Raw genomic sequence first — 19,567 nt, forward strand, 5'->3', positions numbered from 1 at the left:
GAATAAATGAATACTAAAAAAAAGAAAGAAGGAGGACCTCCATTAAAAGGGCTTTGCAACCTTATTTTTATAATAATTATTTATCGATACTCATACATTTATCCACTAGATGGCAGCATGAACGATAAGAAAATCATACAGAAAAGCGAAAATATTGCACTGCACTATTTCACCCTGACACTTTCAGAATCTTTTTCGGTCTCTAACCGAACGTCAACAATCAACATCAACAAGATTTGAATCAGTTACAGTTAAATAGAAAATCGTTTTTAATTTGCTTTTATTTCTTTTCTTTTGTATGATCTTCAACATGAAAATTTAAATAATTATTAGATGAAAGAGCATTTAAGTTTTGAGTGAAGCTTTCGTTGATTTCAATCACAGAAATCTTGTTTTCCTTTGAATCAAGTGTTGAATTGCTAAACATGTTCATTTCACTGCAGCTGTAACTGATTTTGGTTTGTTTTCGTTTTCGTACTCGAATCCATTTTTAACAGTTTCTTTTAATACAGATTTGTATGTAATCTATTATTTGCGTTGTGAATCTGAGGAACTTATAAAAAATCATGGATGCTAATATGGCTCAGAGAACGTGGGAAATGGCCAACAATATGGAAAGTATCCAAAGTATTGATGACATTTATTGTTACGACAAGAAAACGCAGCAAGATATACTCACCGCCAAACCTTGGGATAGAGAGTAAGAAAAAGATTTAAGCTTTCATTTATACGTTATCTTCGGCATGGAAATTTTTAATTGAAAATAGTACAACTACAATTTAATCCAAAATTTCATCCAAATTGTTAGAGCCGCTTCCCATATACGAAATATAAATATATGTACATAGGCACACACCCACAAAAATTGCTCGTTTAAATATATAAGATTATTTAATGAATACTTCTAATCGCCAAGACCTGTTCATGAAGGTTGGGCAAATTACTTATCGAATTCAACATTTTTCGTAAGCTTTCCACACGATATATCTTGATTTGCTAGAATTTTAGATTTTCTTCTAATTTAAAGAAATGTGCTGCATTTCTGCAAAATTCTATCTTGAGTTGGAAGACATTTGTAGAAAATCTGCAGTTTCTGCAGAAATCTAGACTTTATGCAGAAAATTTGTCTTAGTTTTTCTCTCACATTTGAACAGAATTGTTCTGCAGCTCAGGCATCTGTTCTGTAATGTACGTCGTAAATTTAGTAGTATTCTGCTCTGGGGAATGTGATATATGAAATTAATTCAATCTTTGATATTGAAGCTACTAATTTGGTGTCTTGGGCCCATGTCTTCATTTATCCCTGATAAGAAAACATGGGTCTGGCAAGAGCAAATTTGGGTCCGTTAACGGACCCTTCAAAAAAATCCGATCAACCAAAACGGACCTTTCACAGAAATCCAATCAACCAAAACAGACCTTTCACAAAAATCCAATCAACCAAAACGGACCCTTCACAAAATTCTGATAAACCAAAACGGATCTTTCACAAATTGTTTATTGAAAGAGCAAATCTCAGATTAAAATAATACAGCATATTTCCTGTATAAAAACGATAATGGTTGGAACCTTTTTTAAAGTTAAATTAGAGGAATCAACTTATACAAAATCAGCTAATTTCGCAAAAGAAAAAAAAAATCGGCACTCTTGTGATGCTCCTGCAAGCCATAAATAATTACTACGGCCAAATAAATATAATGCCTGTTGTTGGTTTCTTTGAAAGAAATTAACAACTGAAAGTCAGTTTGGTTTATAATTTTGTTTGTTTGTTTTATGCAGCAGTGTTGTTGTAAACTTCTTTAAAAAAGCGTCAACATTCTCTGAATAGGAGTAGTAAGCACTTTTCTCCCCACTCATGATTTAATAATCAATAATATACAGCGAAATGAACTTAGAACTGCAAAGGGTAGTAAGGGGGGGGGGGGGGTGATCGCTTCAGATAGGGTTACCAAATTCAAACTAATCACCACTTTGCGTCATCGTCTAGCAGGGCGATGTTTAACTGTTTATAGCCACTTAGCGTCTGGCGGTGCGATATTAAATTGTTATTTTGGGAGAAAGTTATATGGGTTTGATTTTTCGATGCTAAAAAGGATAATTAACTTAAAATAAACTCTTTTATTTACCTTCTTTTTTTTTCTATAGATGCCTACATTTTGAAAAACGAAATCTTTTTACATCCGATATGAAAATCATATTTCATTCTTTTTTCAATCTAACTTCGCTTTATTAGGATGCAAATAAACGAAAAGGGTTCTTTATTTTTGTAACAAAAAGCTTCAGGTTTTTAAAGCAGAATAGGGAAGTTTTCGATTTTTCAATTTTATTTTTACGTGATAGAGTAACATGTATGAACATCATAGGCGAAAAAAATTTTGCGATACGATAAGTAGTTTTTTTTTAAATTAATTTTTAAAGTTCAAGCTCTTGTGACGTCAAATGGCATAGGAAGTGACGTCATGCGCTCTTCCGATAGGGGAGAAGCCGAAGGTCACGCATTCGACTTCGAAGATGAAACGTAAAAGGCTTATCTCCTCGCTTATTACTCCTCGCGTTTCTGGAACATTACACCTCTCATCCTCTCGGAAATATTCGAATATCATTATTGATGTTACATGAGGAAGATTATTTAGATTGTGCTTTAACGAATCCGGTCTCCATAGTGTGTTCAAAAGGATTATTGAATTTCTAAAAAATAAAAATATCAGCGCGCACAAAATGTCCCTAGCGAAAACAGGGGATCTTCGGCGGAAGACTGCCCATTCGCGCCCTGTGACGTAGGCTCGTGACGTTTCAGAAGAGCGCACTTTTGCGCGTGGATTTTTAAAAATTCATTAAAAATCAACCACGGTGTTTTAAAATTCGGCGATGGTGAATTTTTTAGTTTTGAGGGTCAATTAACAATATCCAATAGCCAAAATATGAACATTTAATAGGTTGCAACTTCCCTATTCCATTTTCTTTTATGAGTCAATAATTAAAATGCTGAATTGATCGTTTATTTTTTATTTTATTTATTTATTATTATTATTATTATTTTTGCTTCAACTGTGTCCAGATATTAATGATATGTTTATCATAGGGCTCTAAAATGCAATTCTAAAATAATTTTATCCAAAATATTTATTTTACAAGCCGTTTTTATACTTTTGATGCCTTCACTTTGAGGATTGCAATCTCTTTGCATCCGCTATGGGAATCTGATTTTTCGCATTTTTGATGTTTAGTACGCTTAGTTAAGAAGTAAACAAATAAAATATTTTTTATTTTTGTAAAAATCACGGAATTTATAAGTTTTAAACGAAACTCTGTGCTCTTAAACAGTGTCTTGGGTTAAAAATTTAAATGCTGAACCCCTGACTGAATTTTTTTTCTTACAGTTGTTTTAAATACTATACAAATAACATTTCTAGTATAATTTAACATGATGTAGAATGGTAGATAAATATTGATACTTGAGGGGTGCCCATCTCCCAGTGAGCGATGCCTCTGTCCCCCCCCCCCCAAATACTAGAAAAGCACTAAAGAATGATATTCTCAACAGAAAAGAGGGAAAACACTCAACTTTAAGTGTCAATGATGCAGTTTCCACCATCTCAAGAGTCTAAACTTTCGTTTTTGCAAAAAAAAAAAAAAAATTTTTTTTTTTTTTTTTTTTGCAAAATTATTTGATTTTTCACAAAAGTATTTGATTTTTCACAAAATTATTTGATTTTTCACAAAAAACGAACCCTGTGAAAAATCCTGGACAGACCCCTGGAAAAGCAAAATTGGTTTATTAATTTTTGGTGTCAGAGACAGATACACTCATCAAACTTTTCACCCCCTTCCTTGTTGTGTTGCAGGTTAAAAAAAATTGACAATAAAAAAAATGGCAAACAAAATGTCTCGAATTATCCTAAGCTGCTACCATTACTAAGTGTTCTGCAGTAATTTTCAGATTAATTATGTTAGTAAAGATTTCTGCTTATAATTCTTTTACTGTTTTCTCTTTTTTTAAAAAAAATATCATGTTGGGAATGTCCATGTATATATTTAACAGCTACCCCTGTTGTAAACACTTACTCCAGCTGACATTTTTTCTTTATTCTTTTCAGCCCCCATTTCTTCAAAGATATTAAAATTTCTGCTCTTGCTTTGCTGAAAATGGTAATGCATGCACGTTCTGGTGGCACTTTAGAAGTTATGGGTATGCTTATTGGCAAAGTGGACGTTACAACAATGATTGTTATGGATTCTTTTGCATTGCCTGTTGAAGGTACTGAAACGAGAGTGAATGCTCAGGCACAAGCATATGAGTACATGGCAGCTTATACAGAAAGTGCAAAGCAGGTTTGTATTGAGATGGCAACCATTAGTTTTGCGATTTTTAAGAATAAATATTACTACCATAGTGTTTGAATTATTTGGGAAAAAGCTATTTTGCAGAATTTCAAGTTGCATGCCAGTTAGTTCCAGCAGGTCCCATTAAGCTTTTCTATGTCTTAATGTGATCTGGATATGAGTTTTAATTAATTAAAACTGGTTTGGATGAAAAATTATGAATATTGAACAATCCTTCAGATTATTCATTAAGCCCTGTCAATTCCAGCCGAGGACTGCAGTTTCGTGCTTATTAGCACTCTTCAGTCCGGAATAGGAGTGACTGAGCTGGAGGTGGCAAACCTCACCAAGAGTGCCAAACCAACTGGTAGCTAATACAGAATCAGCACTTTCCAGACGAGTAGGATTGTTTTTCTGAGAAGAGGAAGTTAAGTTTTGCATTCGTTCATCTTAGCATGTGAAAAAAGGATATAACTCTTAGAAAGTTAACAAAGGTAATCATACTTAATAGTCATACATCTATATCTGTAAAAAATACTACTTCTGTGGTTAGTATTAGAAAATCAAAATTCTCCGAGCATCTGAAGAAATGCATTTAACTGAATAATATTTTCCTTGAAGAAAAGGTAAATGTGAAGGAGAAAAGAAAAAGCTCCAAAATAGGATCAGTTCTTACTCGGAAATAGCATTGTTAGACCTACAAGAAAGTTTGTTAGTTTACACTACTGGAACTGAGCCAATACATTTAGAGGTATTTATTGCCTATTGATATTGATATTGATTGTTCGGTACTGCAGCGGAGGCCTTACACTGTTGTCTAAAAGAGAATTTGTCCTCAAAATTTCGAGTTTTCAATACCAACTGCAGGAAATTTTTTTTTACCCCATGGATTTGTGCCTGTTAAGTTCAATTTGGCATTTTCCCCTCTCTAAGTCTCTAGGCGTTGTAGGATATTTCGTACTCTGTAATGAAAGAATGGAAAATGTCTTTTCCCTCTCACAGAAACAAACTGAAGAATTTTTCAAAGTTCCCAATATTTCATCCAGACTAGTTTTAAACAGTCAAAACTGACATCCAGATCACATTAAGACACACAGCATTGATTCAGGGAATCCACTGGAGCTAACTGGCAACCAAGTTGAAAGTCCCTGCAAAAATATTTTTGTCCCAACAGGGCCCAATACAGGTTGATTTTGCTACCGTTTTTCGGTACCTTCACAAAAATCTTGTTTTGAAATCGGTACTTTCACAAAAATCAAGTAAAAATCAGTAGCTTCACAAAAACATTGAAAATTTCACAAAAATTCGCATTTTAAAATATAAAATTTGTTTCTCTTTTTAAAACAAAATTTACTCATAAAATAAAATTATAAGCAGGTTTATATGAACAATCGCTTAAATAGCAACCTTTTTGTGGTATTTTAACTCATTTTTAGCTGTTTCTCACCAAAGTGTATTTATGCAATATTATGGCAATCTTTTAACATCTGTTTTGGAAAACCGTTTTTCTCATAATTTCCTATATTGTACACAGTACATAGCCCATTAAGTTGAAATTACGATGGTATTTTTCGTACTTCTTAGGTTTTTAGCTCCCCCTCCCCAAAAAAAGAAACCTGTTAAAAATAATACTAGATGACATTTACACTTTTCGAACTAAAATTTCACTTGTTCTACTTCTCTTTTACAAAAATTAGGATGCCTCTAAAAGTTCAAAACAAAAAAAAAAAAAAAAACAATGCTGATAAAAAAAAACTTTCACAAAAATAGAATGATGCAATACTTTCACAAAAATAGGTAGCGAAAAAAAAATCCTGGATCGGCCCCTGCCCAATTAATTCGAACACTATAGTAGTTTTTAAGCTATGCCAATATTTTATTCTCTTTTTGCAGTTTTGCTTGTATTTTTCCTTTTTTATTCTATAATGAATTTTTAGCAGTATATGACAGCAGAACTCTCATAAAACGGAATCATAGCCTTTTGTTGATGGAGCAATACAACAATTACAAGCTTGCTAACTTTTATAGTTTAAAAGCAACACATTTTTGCTGTTCTATATGTATCAATCCCGATTTTTTATGCATTTCAAACCTTTTTACGCATCTCTGCCTCTATGAAACTCACCTGTTTTTGTTTGTTATGTAATTCAAGTGCTTGGACATTACTAATTTTTTGTTTGCCATCATTTTCAGCTCTTAATTTTTTACTCTATAGTAGAGGACTTGCAGCATCATCAAAACCTTACTCAATCGTAAATGTGATCCTGTTGCCTTCAAGTTGGTGAAAGAAAATAAGTCTCTCAAAATTTTCAATGAATTCAATCCTGTGTTAAGTTTACAAAAATTTTATAAAACAAAATTGATCTAAAATATTTATTAAAGACGTTTTGGATGGTGACAGTATAATCACAGTAGGAGAATTGTGACTTGTAAAATTATGCAGAAGTTCGAAAATGTTGAGAATTACTCCATAACTCATGAATTTGTCCATTATTTTTGCCTAGCTTAAAATTTTAGCAATCGTGTCAGTTAATTTAGCTGTAAAGTAATATAGCTTTGTCGATCCTTTGCAGTCATATTCAAGCATCATTCTTATTTTTGGGTAATCTTAATTTATCTAATCAAACCTTCAAATGGATGATATAGTGGTGCTCTCTTTTAAGAGTTTCAATGTTGCAGAGTTGCCATTCACGCGACAAGAAAAGCGACTAAGGCTATTATTTTAAAATGAAGGCAACTACTATTTTAGTCAAAATATGCCCAAAAACTACTATTTTGCAATTATTTTTAAAAACACATATAAGAACTCCTGCTTTTCTGTCTTTTTCTTTCTAGAGTGAAATTTTTTTCAAAAATTGAAATTTGCTTTTAAATTTACTTCCTACTTTGCAGATAAAAAAAAAACCGAAGCGTTTTCTTGTGTTCACTTTTTGAAAATAAGTGTTTTGAAAAGTAGGAAATAGTATGTAAAAGTATAGCATGATACGAATATTAACTAAGTGTTGTGCGTTATGGATTAAGTTGTTTAATTATGATTTCTATGTTCACTTTTTGAGAGTTGTTGTTGACAGTTTGAATGCATCTACTCATAAAACGCTCAAACTTGATATTGATCCAGATCTTCAAAAACATGAAATGAAGGAAGAGAATATCGGTTTTATTTAGAAATCCATAGAACCAATGAAGCTTTCTTCTTATTTTGCTCTCAAAAGTTTTATTTCGGTAATTTGTTCTATAAAAGTCCAAGCAAAAGTTGTTAAAAATGAAATATTTGATGGCCTTTAGGGAGACAATGTAATTTATTATTTTACTTTGACATTATTATATTTTGTATTATTGTTCTTTTATGTAGGTTGGACGATTGGAAAATGTCATTGGTTGGTATCATAGTCATCCTGGGTATGGTTGTTGGCTATCTGGTATTGATGTTAGTACTCAGATGTTAAACCAGCAGTTTCAGGAGCCTTTTGTGGCAATAGTGGTATGTTTTTCCTTCCTTTATTAGCATTGTTTTTTTTTTTTTTTTTTTTTTTTTTGTATAAATTAATCATAATGCTCCTAAACCTCATTTATATTAATGATATTCCACTTAAAAATTTAATGTAACATAATAACATGAGGTGTTGAGTATTGAGACCAACTCATTCTGTGACTGTTTCGTTCATAATTTGATATTTTTACATACTATCATGATCACAATTTATGAACCCTTCTCCATCAGATGGAAACATTATTATAATAAATTGCTTAATCAACTTACATTTTTGATTGTACAGGTTAATACATGGCATGAAATTGAGATACTGCTTAAATTTAGGTGGAAATTAAAAAAAAAAAAAAAGAAAGAAAACACTGATTTATTTAAATACTTACTCAATCCAAATTACTTTTATCTGTAAATATAAAGGCAATACTGCTAAGTTAAAAAAAAAAAGAACAATTAATTTCATTAAAGGTTTTTTTTCAAACAACAACCAAAATATTTTATAAAAGTCAAGTCCACAAAGCACGAAATATTTTTGTCTCTCTTGTAAAATTAGTAGAAATGATTTTTTTTTTAAACTAATTAATTTTTGGACACTAAGTGCCTCAATTGTGAAAGGCAGGGGGTAGAATGAAGCTTGCCTATTTCTCAAAGTTGTAGAAAATGTCCTAAATCACAGTGGTTCTTAAGTAGGTGTAAGAACAGTACCCAGCAATTTATTTTCCCATGTATGTACTCACTTGTGCACATGCATATCATGCCCAAGGTTCGTACAATCCTCAAAATCCTTAAGATGTCCTAATTTTTATTTCTTACTTTTATTTTTTAAAAAAGTACTTTAGAAGAATTTATTATTTTGCTGAAGTCCTTATCATTATTTTTTCTATTTCTTGTTATCTTTGGGGCTAGGCACATAAAAAACATGATTATGTGCCCAAAAATTTAATTTTTTTGCAGTCTCAATTGTGTTGTAATACATAACAAAGTTCTTGCCATCTTTTATACCTGTGATATCCTTAAATCTACATTTTGAAAAGGGGATCCCAAATGGGAGGGAAGAGTCTTTCTTGCTCTGTTTCAGAAGCATAAAGTTCTGATGAGAATCCTTCACTGTCCTGAAAATATTCATTATCTGTCAGCTTACAAGGTTTTGCTAAATATCTGAAAGTTAAATAGAAATAGCATTTTTTTTTTGGTTGTTGTTTAAATCCCCCTATCCTCTTCTGAAAATAATATTGCTTAAACTTTTATTAGTGATAGATCTTGGCAGCTCCATTTGCTATTTTTAAAACTGAAGAAAAAATAATTTCACTCGGGAAAAATAATATGTCTTGTGCAGAAAAAGAGCAACACTTTTAATATTCCTGTGTAATTTAGAAAGTCAGTGACTATAATAGTTTTTTTTTTCTAAAACTATTGTTGTTTTTTTTTCACATTTTAATGAGTATTTATTCTTTAAAAATAATTACTAAAATTTTCATTTCATTTCTTTAACTTTGAGTATGAACAGGTGCAGTTGTATTAAAAAAAAAAAAAAAAAAAAACTAATTCTAATATGAACTTTTTTGGCAATTAGTTATGCTAATTAAGCTCAAAAAAAGGGTTTAATGGTTTTAGTTAAAATAGTTTTATTTAAAAATATATTATTCCTGTGCGCACACTTGAGCATGTTATTAAAATTTTTATCCAAACAAAGCGTAGATTTTTTTTCCTATTATCCTTTAGCATATGCATTAATTTTCAATTCATGTAATGCAACCTTGCATAAGTTTGTGTAATTAAAGATGATAGCTCAATTTCTCATTATTGTATACTTTAAAAGGAACTTACATTAATTACAGCAAATAATAGCTTCTTTAGGAACCACTAATATTTATTTTCCAAAATAGATTTAAGTTATATAATTGTGTTTTTTATTTGACTAACTTGTTTTTATACAATGCAAACTGAAAAATTCAAACTTTGACAATCCGTTTTTAAATGAACAGTGCGAAAGTGAGAAATAAACAATGTGGAAAATATGAAAATGAAGGGAAATAAAGAAATTTAAAACTGGAAATGTATAATTTATCTACTTGAGTGCAATTATTGTAAAGTAAAGGTGTTTTAAGATCAAGGTTTCAAGAACAGGCTGGTTTTCATATCTTGATTTTTGTTGTTTGCTGTTTCTATTCTAAGATAACATAAAAGTTTTACTTCTCAGTTTCTTGTAACTTTATTATATTGAATATGTCTGAATGAGTTTTGAATTTTTGTACTTTCAACAAACTGGAAAACTTTATTTTCTAGAATTCTGCATTCCTGAATATGGTTAAATTTAGTACTTTTCTTTGTGTGTGTTGAATAATCTTGCAGACAGTTTAAGTTTTGTAGGTAATGTGTGCTAATAATTTATGAAGTTACTTTAATATTCCTTTGAAGATTTGATGTGCATGAAAAAATGGCAAAAGTTTAGTTAATTAAAATGGAGTTTTTTTTGGCTATATGTTTCATCAAAGTATTATCTTTTATATGTTTCTTTTTCTTATTTTTTTAGATTGATCCAGTTCGAACAATTTCAGCTGGCAAAGTGAACTTGGGTGCTTTTCGAACCTATCCTAAAGTAAGATATTTTTGTGAGACCAATTAAATTCAAAAATAAGTTACTTATCCATATAGAAAGTAAGTGATATGTCCTTAAAAAAGCAAAGTTTTTTTTATATTTCTTCCCAAAATAGATTTTAAGTCACCTTTTCGTTTTCGACACATATTGATAATCCTGAGGCAGTTGTTCAAATACTTGCAAAGACTAATATGACCCCCCCCCCCCAAGAAAAAGGTAAATTCTGGCTGCACTATTGGAGGCCATATAACAGTGAAATGAATGGCAACAAATTATTTTCTGAATTAGGAAAAGAACTACTGTTGCACAGTACAATGTTAAAAAATGAATAAATGTTTCTGTTTCTGTTAAAAGTGGGTTTAGGAAGAGCTTAGGAAGTGGGATTGTAAATGCACTAACTAACAATAGCTTGCTCACACCTGTATCTCTCCCCACCCCCCACCCACCCCACCCCTGTCCTGCTACTGTTAACACAATGTTCTTTATTTTTAAACTTCTACATAGAAATAATATTTATGTTTTGTTCAAATCAGTTAATGGTGAGTGTTTGGAGACATGTGTTTCATAATACGATTCAACTTATGTAGCTTACTCTGTGTAGTTTTTGTTTTTACTAGTGCAGTTGAACTTGCTTAATAGGAAATAACAAACTGGACTTGACTTACAAAAAGAACGTTTTAGCCATGGTTTCTTATTGACCCGGGTCATATTAAAAGAATTCAACTGTATTTTGATTATACAGCAAGAAGCGTATGACAAAAAGCTGGAGATACAGCAAAATGCTCAATAAATCCAGTCGGTCACTCAATTTAGGACAAGAAATTCTTATTTTAATCAAATATAGAGTTCTGAACTGCTTCTGCTAGACAAGTATATGTCCGTATTTTAATTAGTTTTCTTGTCTGGATCTTGTGTAGAATTCCTTGCACATCATAATTTTAAAAGAAGGGTTTGTGATAGTCTTTTTTTTTCCTTTTAATTTTTTACAAATTATTTTCATTTTTCTTTAATTATTTGTTGTTTGCATTATTCCTTTTGTTAAGTCCGAAGAAAGTAAAAAAGAAAAAAAATGCTGGTTATAAAAGTCCTTCCCAGTACATTTATAATATGCTGCCAAACAAATATTCTTTTTTTTTCTTTTTAAATCTGGAACCTTATCATAAGTACATGAAATATACCGCCAGATCAGTCAATTCCAGCCGAGGACTGCGTTTCGTGCTTATTAGCACTCATCAGTCCGGCGTAGGAGTGACTGAGCTGGAGGAGGAAAACACCTTAAGGAAGCCTAGAGTGCCAAACAAACTGGTTGCTAATACAGAATTAGCACTCTAGGCTTCCTTAAGAGGTTTTCCACCTCCAGCTCAGTCACTCCTATGCCGGGCTGATGAATGCTAATAAGCACGAAACTGCAGTCCTTGGCTGGAATTGACTGAGCTGGCAGTGTATTTCATGTATTTCTTCCTTAGCCCTGGCTATAGGTCGGGAACTTACTGAATAACTTATCATAAGTGTTCCAACTGTATAAACGTGATTAAATCTTTTTTTTACTGAGTTTTGGTATGGCGAATTTTTACATGTGAAATCAAAAATTAAATAGGAGAAAAACTACAAAATTTTTGTTCTTGTTGCTTTTATTAATATGAAAGTTTTAATAAATCTTAATTTTCCATATAATTGGGTTATCAGTTGAAACGCACCATGACACTGTTCAAATCTTACCTTTTAACCATCCAAATTGTGTTGGTTTATCTCATACATTGTTCCTATACTCAAAACTTGGAACTTAGGAACTTGGACTTTAAGAATTAAATTGTTTCCTTTGTGTGCCTTGTTCTAATTTGGTGATAAGTTGAAATTTTATAAACTCACTTACATAAATAAATATAGGACTTGATACAGACTATAAATCACTGGTTGCTACAAGTCAGAAAGTGCAATGTAGCTGGAGAAACTGTTGGTTGGTTTAGGATATCTCATGTTGGTGGTTCTTTTTGTATTTTAACTGACACTGCAACATGGTTGTGTTATTAATTCCTTGTGTCTCTGCTCATATTCCAGAGATTCGACTTTCAAAAGACTCAAATGTATCCATCATCGTATACAGTAGATATAATACTACTTAATCAGTATTAGCTCCTCATTATGTACTACTCTGAAAAGGTCTCTCCAATTTGATTCATGTTCTACCTTGATATTGATATGGATGCATGGACATGCTTATCCTGTGATTTTTTACCCTTTAGATTGTGTTAATGAACCCACTTTCCAGTACAAGTTAATTTTCAATATGCACAGCCCTTCCTCTTTTGCCTTCGGAGCTACTGTTCTTGTGTGGAAAAATCTCCTTATAAAACTTTTATCTTCAATTATTGGGGATTGTTATTTCATTTTTTAAGAGTATTTTTATGGTTTTGAAGTATAGCAAAATTTGTTGTGGCAAGAATGAGCCTTTTCTGATTGGTAATGGACTTGGTCCTTTTAAATTTTTTAAGAAATAAAAAAATTCTGCTTTTTCAAAACAAAAAAAATCAGTTTGTTTCATTTTTCTTTTTTTTTTTTTTTTTTAAATACATTTTGACAATATCATTAATTTTAGCTTCATATTAGTGTGTTAAAAAATCCTCCAATTTAAATCAAGTTTTCATGATTTTTTACATATATAAGTTGAAAGCTATATTTAAAAACAAATTAACATGTGCTTCTCGGAACATTACATGCAGTGTTAGATTCTTCAGCCTTCTTGCATCCTGTAAATCTTACCATAATTTCAAAAGTCAGAAGGAACAGACTTATGTGGCAGTGAAAAGCAAAGGGATTTAAGTGCTTTTTTTTAAGTTTTGAGAAAAAGGCATTTAAAGTTCTGATCCTAGGTAGGCTGCCATTGATTTCCCCCCCCCCCCCTAAATCCTGCTGTGTAGCAGCACTTACCGGAGATGCTAGTTATATCTCTTTCCCCGATATAGAGAAGAGACTCTCCTACCATTTGTTCAGGTTGTATTATTATTATTATTATTATTATTATTTTAATTTTGGCATTACATCCCTTTGCTTTTTACTACCTCATATACTACCTTAAATCAGAGTAGTTTTTATTTGCAATTATTTATTTTTTAATGTCTCGTCAGTGTTAGCTTATGTGTGTTTTCAGCATCTTTAAGCTATTCCCTATTCTCTTAAAATTTGCATTTCTTTTATCTGTAGTTTCATTGAAATTGCTATTATTGTTTTTTTTTTTTTTGCAGGGATTTAAACCACCTGATGAAGGGCCATCAGAATATCAAACCATTCCATTGAACAAAATAGAAGATTTTGGAGTACATTGTAAACAGTATTACTCTTTGGATGTTTCTTACTTTAAATCCAAGCTAGATCGCAGACTTCTAGATTCTTTATGGAATAAATACTGGGTCAATACTCTTAGTTCATCCAGCTTACTTACAGTAAGAATTTCTAATCTTTCTTCCTAAAGTCTGCTTATTCATTCGTAAATTGTTTTTAACATGAAGAAGTACGGTTTGTTTGTGATACATAAATGATACAAACCACCTTGCTACCAGCCATAGCATTTTTTTTTTTTTTTTTTTTTCAGTTTAACTCTTTAGAGCATTATACTTGTACATAGATAATTTAATGTAGTAGTTGAAATATCTGTTTAACATTCAAGTTTCATTTCTTGTTTTTATGAATCTTCTAGTAAATTTGAAATACATTCCCAAAGATAGAAATTAAGTGTTTGTATTTATGTAACTCTTACAACACCAGTATAAAAACTGAGCTGTAGTTATAATACTAATTAGTAACTGTGTAAGACTTGAGCTCTCTGTTTGTAACTTTGTTTGGCAAGAGTGAAGTGTGTGCTTCTGATTTCTTAGAATGTGACAATGGTTTTGCATGTTCATCGTGCTATTTGCTGTTTTAGATTGCTACCTGTAAATATTTAAGTTTTGTAATGAAGTATTGTGTTTAAATTTTTAATGAGTTCTAAGTTGAGCATTAAGAATACTGATCACTAGTTGAGTTTTAATCTGTTTCCAACAATCAGAAATGTACATGCTGTTTTTCACAAATTAAATTGTTAGTTCTTCGGAGTTGCCCCCCCCCCCCCCCACGCTCCTCCCTCACAGTAAGTTGTTTAGCTATTGTTTTAATCATGTGTCATGAGAGTGAGTGACACAAGATTAAAGCATTAAAAAAGGATGTGAGTAACCATCTCACAGCCCTAACCTTTTTTTTTTTCAACACACTTGAATTCAACAAATGCCCAAGAAGCAAAAATGAATACAGCATCACCCCAGGGCAACAGTAAGATATCCTTCTGTTGTTCTGAGGCAACAGTGGATATTTTTAAAATTCCCTGTATCATTTTTGAATCTATTTATTTTACTCGTACTATTACATGCCATCTTATGTCTCCAAGGTTCATATGCCATTGAAAAACCTTCAAAAGTGCTTGAAAAAAAAGTTCACTTTTAAGTGCTTCTTAAAAACCTTGAAAAAATTTAGTGCTTGAATTCTCTCAAAAATGATTGGATTGTGCTTAAAAATGTTTAAAGAATGTGTCACCAAAGCAACTTTCTGAACATGTGTTCAATTTGCAACGTCACGAAAAATTGCTTCCAGGTTTGAGATTTCAATCCTTTTTCATCTTGCAAATATTTTGATGTTTTTTCAATGGGAAGGTATTTTGACATATGTTACCTTAGATTAGCTTATTTTTTTGTTTAAGTTCGATAATTAACAAAGGACTTATTTTGATACCATGACAGCATTGAACTTATTTGGATTTCGCTTCGCGGAAAATTGCTCTTGGTTTGAAATTTCAATATTTTGCATCCTGCAAATATTTAAATATATTGGCTTATCAAATGCTATTTTCAGATATGCTACCTTAGATTAGCACATTTTATGTTTAATTCTAACAAAACGTAGATAATTTTATGGTTATTTACAAGGTTGGGAAAAGCACCAACCTTGAACTTACTCAGACTTTGTGCAAATTAATTGCTTCTTGTGCTTGAAATATCAATCTTATTACATCTTGCAAATAGTTAAATATTTTGGTTAATCAGTGTTATTTTCATATACTCGACCTTAGATCAGGGGCGGCATTTCGGCATTTCATTTAGGGGGTCGAACTTCTTAAATATGAATTACCACAGTATGGAACCAAAACACATATTGGCTAACAGCAAGTAATCATGATATGGGTTTAGAATTAAAAAAAATAAGTGTTCAAAAACAATTTAAATTTTTATGACAAAATTTGTAGTTTGTTTTAGAATATGTTATCATACCAAGTGTTTTGGTACTACAGTTTTCACCTTTTGATAAAGTTTTGATGCTTGATTTTTAACATACGGAAGAACAGGGAATCTTGTTATTAATCCAGCAATGCCCAATGTCATGCTCTTTTTTCAGCTAAGTTTTTTTCCTCTATTGTGCTTCGAAAATAATTCTCAGCTTCTGAAACACGAAAATGATTTTTTCTACGAACTGAACTGATTGGAATAGTTGAAAAATAATTGAAGTAACAAAGTTATGTATGAAAACACACCTTTCACATCTTGCTCTTCAAAAATCACCCAGATAACTTTAAAAATTGTGATGATCTTCATTTTTCATCATTGAATGGTCTATTCTAGGCTAGTTGCTAAACAATTCTTCTTGCCTCATGCTATAAATTTTACTCATAATTAAAACAATTTATTTTTTGTTTTCAACATCCAATCCAGATAATATAGAGCCAACAATACAGGAAATTATTTATCATCAAATCTTGTGTTAATTTCATTAGAAACTGAATCTATTATTTTATACACTATCAAAGTTTGACTTTACATCATCATGTGCATTTTGATCACTTCTTCTAAATTCATTTTAATATTCTTTGCACCTTTTAAAAATTCTCTGGAGTAAGAATTTTTTTGAAAAGATCCACGCTTGGTTGAAATATACATCCACGTGAAATTTATTAATAGTTTCAATTGTAGCTTAAACTGAAGCTTAAACAGTCCAAAAATTAGGTAATAGAGTAGATAGAGTAAAGCATTGTTCAAAAACTCTCCACAGTACAAACAAAACGAATAAAAATTCATATGAGGACATGTTAAAGGACATTTTAGCTTCTACATTACTGAAAGAGTTGTTTTCTAAAATCACTGCTTTGAAATTATCGAGAAGGTTGTTTTTATTTTTTAAAAGACCATCTTGTGTTGTCTCTTGAAGACTTCTTGTGTCCCCCTGAGATTGCATTGTTAAAGAGCCCACAGAAATGATATTTGTTGATGGTGAGACATTTTTTTCAAAAATAGTATGTACTTTAAGACATATCTATGAAAGTATACTATGCATTGAGCAGTTGAAATGTGTTTCTAGCTGAAGAAAGTGATGAACACTCATTAAATAGACACACTTAAAATATGAGCATAACAATGAATGTAAAATACCAAGGCATTTAGTGAAAATCATGCAGCCACACCACTGCACGGGTCTCTCATAACCGTTGTTACACAGATTACACAAGAATAAAATATTTAGCTTATATGAGGTTTACGTCTTTAGTTAAAATTAAACATGATTCTTTATCATTTTGTCCTGTTCTGAAAAGGCGGTAAATGCTTGATGAATTTCTAATTATTTAAAAAAATGGAAAACACTTGCTCATGTCTGAAAATATGTCGAGTTTCTTCAACCATTACGGAGAACCAGCAAGATTAGTTTTTCATGAACATTGGATTGCGATTTACGTAAATTGAATTTGGTCATTTTTTATCACTCCTCTCAAAAAATTTGGGGGTGCGACAGCCCCCTCTTGACCCCCCTATTTTCCACCCTGCCTTAGATTAGCATATTTTCTGTTTAATTTTAGTAATAAATTTATTTTATGGAAAACATGCCAATGTTGAATTTGGTTCGCAAAAATTAGCTGCTCTTGTTTGAGATTTCAATCCTTTTTCATCTTATAAATATTTTTATATTTTTGGCAATGAGAAATTATTTTAACACCTGCTACATCAGATAAGCTTATTTTTTAAAAAACTAAAATTAAGAACTTTTGTTTTGTTTAACTCCATATTTATTTAATTTTGCAACTTTGATTATTACTGGCTTTATTATTACTTATTTATTACTGGCTGATTTTCGGTTATTGCAGATTTTTTTTTTTTAATTTCAACAACTGAGCACCTAACATTTTAGCTTAAAGTTTGTATTTTAAATATAAAGTTAAATTATATAATTTTATGCAGTTGAACTACATCATTTTCTCGTTGTCCGCTAAAATAATTAAGGTATGTAACACTGGTGCTTGTGTTTTGGTTGTTCACTGGAAATCCAGTACTGTTTGTTATGCTTTTATCTCTCTATCTCTGATTTCCCCCCTTTACCACAAATGTTCAAAATTACTACTTTAGTAGGGTTGTAGGCACTTGCGAAAAGAGGCTAGAATCAGCAAAGGGTTAGATAGCTTAAGGAGGGTTATTGATCTTCATTGGGACCCAATAAATTGACTATGACCAGCCTAGCTAGGCACTTTGCCTGTTGCTGGTCATCACATTTGTATTTATATGCACAATATTTTGACTTTTTAAAGCTAAATTTAGCTAAATAAAAGCTAAATTTAGGATTAGGATGCATCTCTTTTTTTCTAAAATGTTTGCTTTGAGAATTTCTGAAACTTTCACTCTTGAATAGAGTAAAAAGGTAAGAGAATTAGCTAAAAGCATTTATACTTGCACATTATTTTTTCATTATTTTTATTTCATACTTTTATTTCTATTATTCGTTTCTGAATTTATTTCACATGTATTAATTTTTTTTTTAGAATGCTGAGTACACAACTGGCCAAGTATCTGATTTATCTGATAAACTTGAACAATCTGAATCTCAGCTTGGACGTTGTGGTTTTGTTTTGGGAATGGATCCTCATGAGAAAAAAACAGAAGATAAACTTGCCAAAGCTACCAAAGATAGTTGTAAAATAACTATTGAAGTTATTCATGGACTAATGTCTCAAATAATTAAAGATCGTCTTTTCAATCAAGTGAATCGCAAATTCTAATTGGTGATATTATAATTAATTCCTTTGCTTGAGATGTTATTTTGTATACCTCACTCATTGCTTTTTATTCAATAAAAAATTTGTGTCAACTTTTTCATGCATACTCTTACAGAATATAGTATTGTTTTCCCAGGCAAAACATTCACTGTGTACGAGGGGAGACCCAAAAGAAACTGGACTAATGGTGTGATGCCTGTCGCGTAGTGGTGGGGAAGGCCGGGGAACAGGCTAAGAAAATCATTTAAAGAACTTGTGTTCGGCCCGTGAATCCGTATAGTGGTGAGCGTTTAAATAAACAAAAGACATTTCAGCATGAACCAGGAACGGTGAATTCACCCCGCGACAAAGTGAATTCACTAATCGTTTGATTTGACAGCTTGATCATACGATCTTATTGTTATGGGAGAACTCTAACTCCGAATTGATATGAATATACATTACGAGAGCACATGATAAAAATGGAGAAGTTGGCATTACAAACATGAACTGAGACCGAAATATTTTACGAAGGGTACTCACGTACATCTGAAGTTGTCATGCCGGGTAACGGAAGGCTGAAAGTCCAAACGAAGAATAATCCATGAGAGTTCGTGAACATATCCGATTTATTGTCCCACTTTTTCACATTACAAACGGGAAGCAAGGTCAACACAAACGCACAAAACTGTGGCAGAACAGACATGTGGTCACATAATAATAGAACATCGTTGCACAGCAGTATATCGCAATGCGAAGCAATCACTCATCAAATACAGGCACACCGAACTAAATAACTGCTTAGGAGCCATACTCGGCCGAGCGAATCGGGCCAAGAACCCTTCGCTCTTCAACACGGCGTTCCGATGCAAGCAAAAAAATATGATCTCTCCCTAAAAAACGTTGCGTGGCCTTTTTATCAACATTTCATGGAAGCTTCTAGAAGAAAAATTACATCATCCAAATAACCGATTTATTGCGGTTCCCTATCCAATACAAATCATTTCAAAACCAAAACTTTCTTGCGGTTGGCTAAAAGTTCAGTGACCTCAGAAATGCGAATCAATGACGTCATCATAAACTTTCCAGCACGCGCAGAGAAAGGATTCAGCCAACAGCTCTC

At 31.7% G+C, this 19,567-nt stretch overlaps 1 protein-coding gene across 1 annotated transcript; it reads left to right on the forward strand.

Moving 5' to 3' along the window:
- Positions 1 to 443: 443 nt before the first annotated feature.
- LOC129227299 (COP9 signalosome complex subunit 5-like) lies at positions 444 to 18,560 on the forward strand. The gene is made up of 6 exons (XM_054861836.1): positions 444 to 700; positions 4,098 to 4,332; positions 7,676 to 7,804; positions 10,344 to 10,409; positions 13,652 to 13,849; positions 18,232 to 18,560. The coding sequence occupies exons 1-6, from the start codon at positions 567 to 569 to the stop codon at positions 18,466 to 18,468; spliced, it is 999 nt and encodes a 332-aa protein (XP_054717811.1). The 5' UTR covers positions 444 to 566; the 3' UTR covers positions 18,469 to 18,560.
- Positions 18,561 to 19,567: the final 1,007 nt, after the last annotated feature.

This window comes from Uloborus diversus, chromosome 8 (genome assembly GCF_026930045.1).
Source record: "Uloborus diversus isolate 005 chromosome 8, Udiv.v.3.1, whole genome shotgun sequence".
Classification (NCBI taxonomy): domain Eukaryota; kingdom Metazoa; phylum Arthropoda; class Arachnida; order Araneae; family Uloboridae; genus Uloborus; species Uloborus diversus.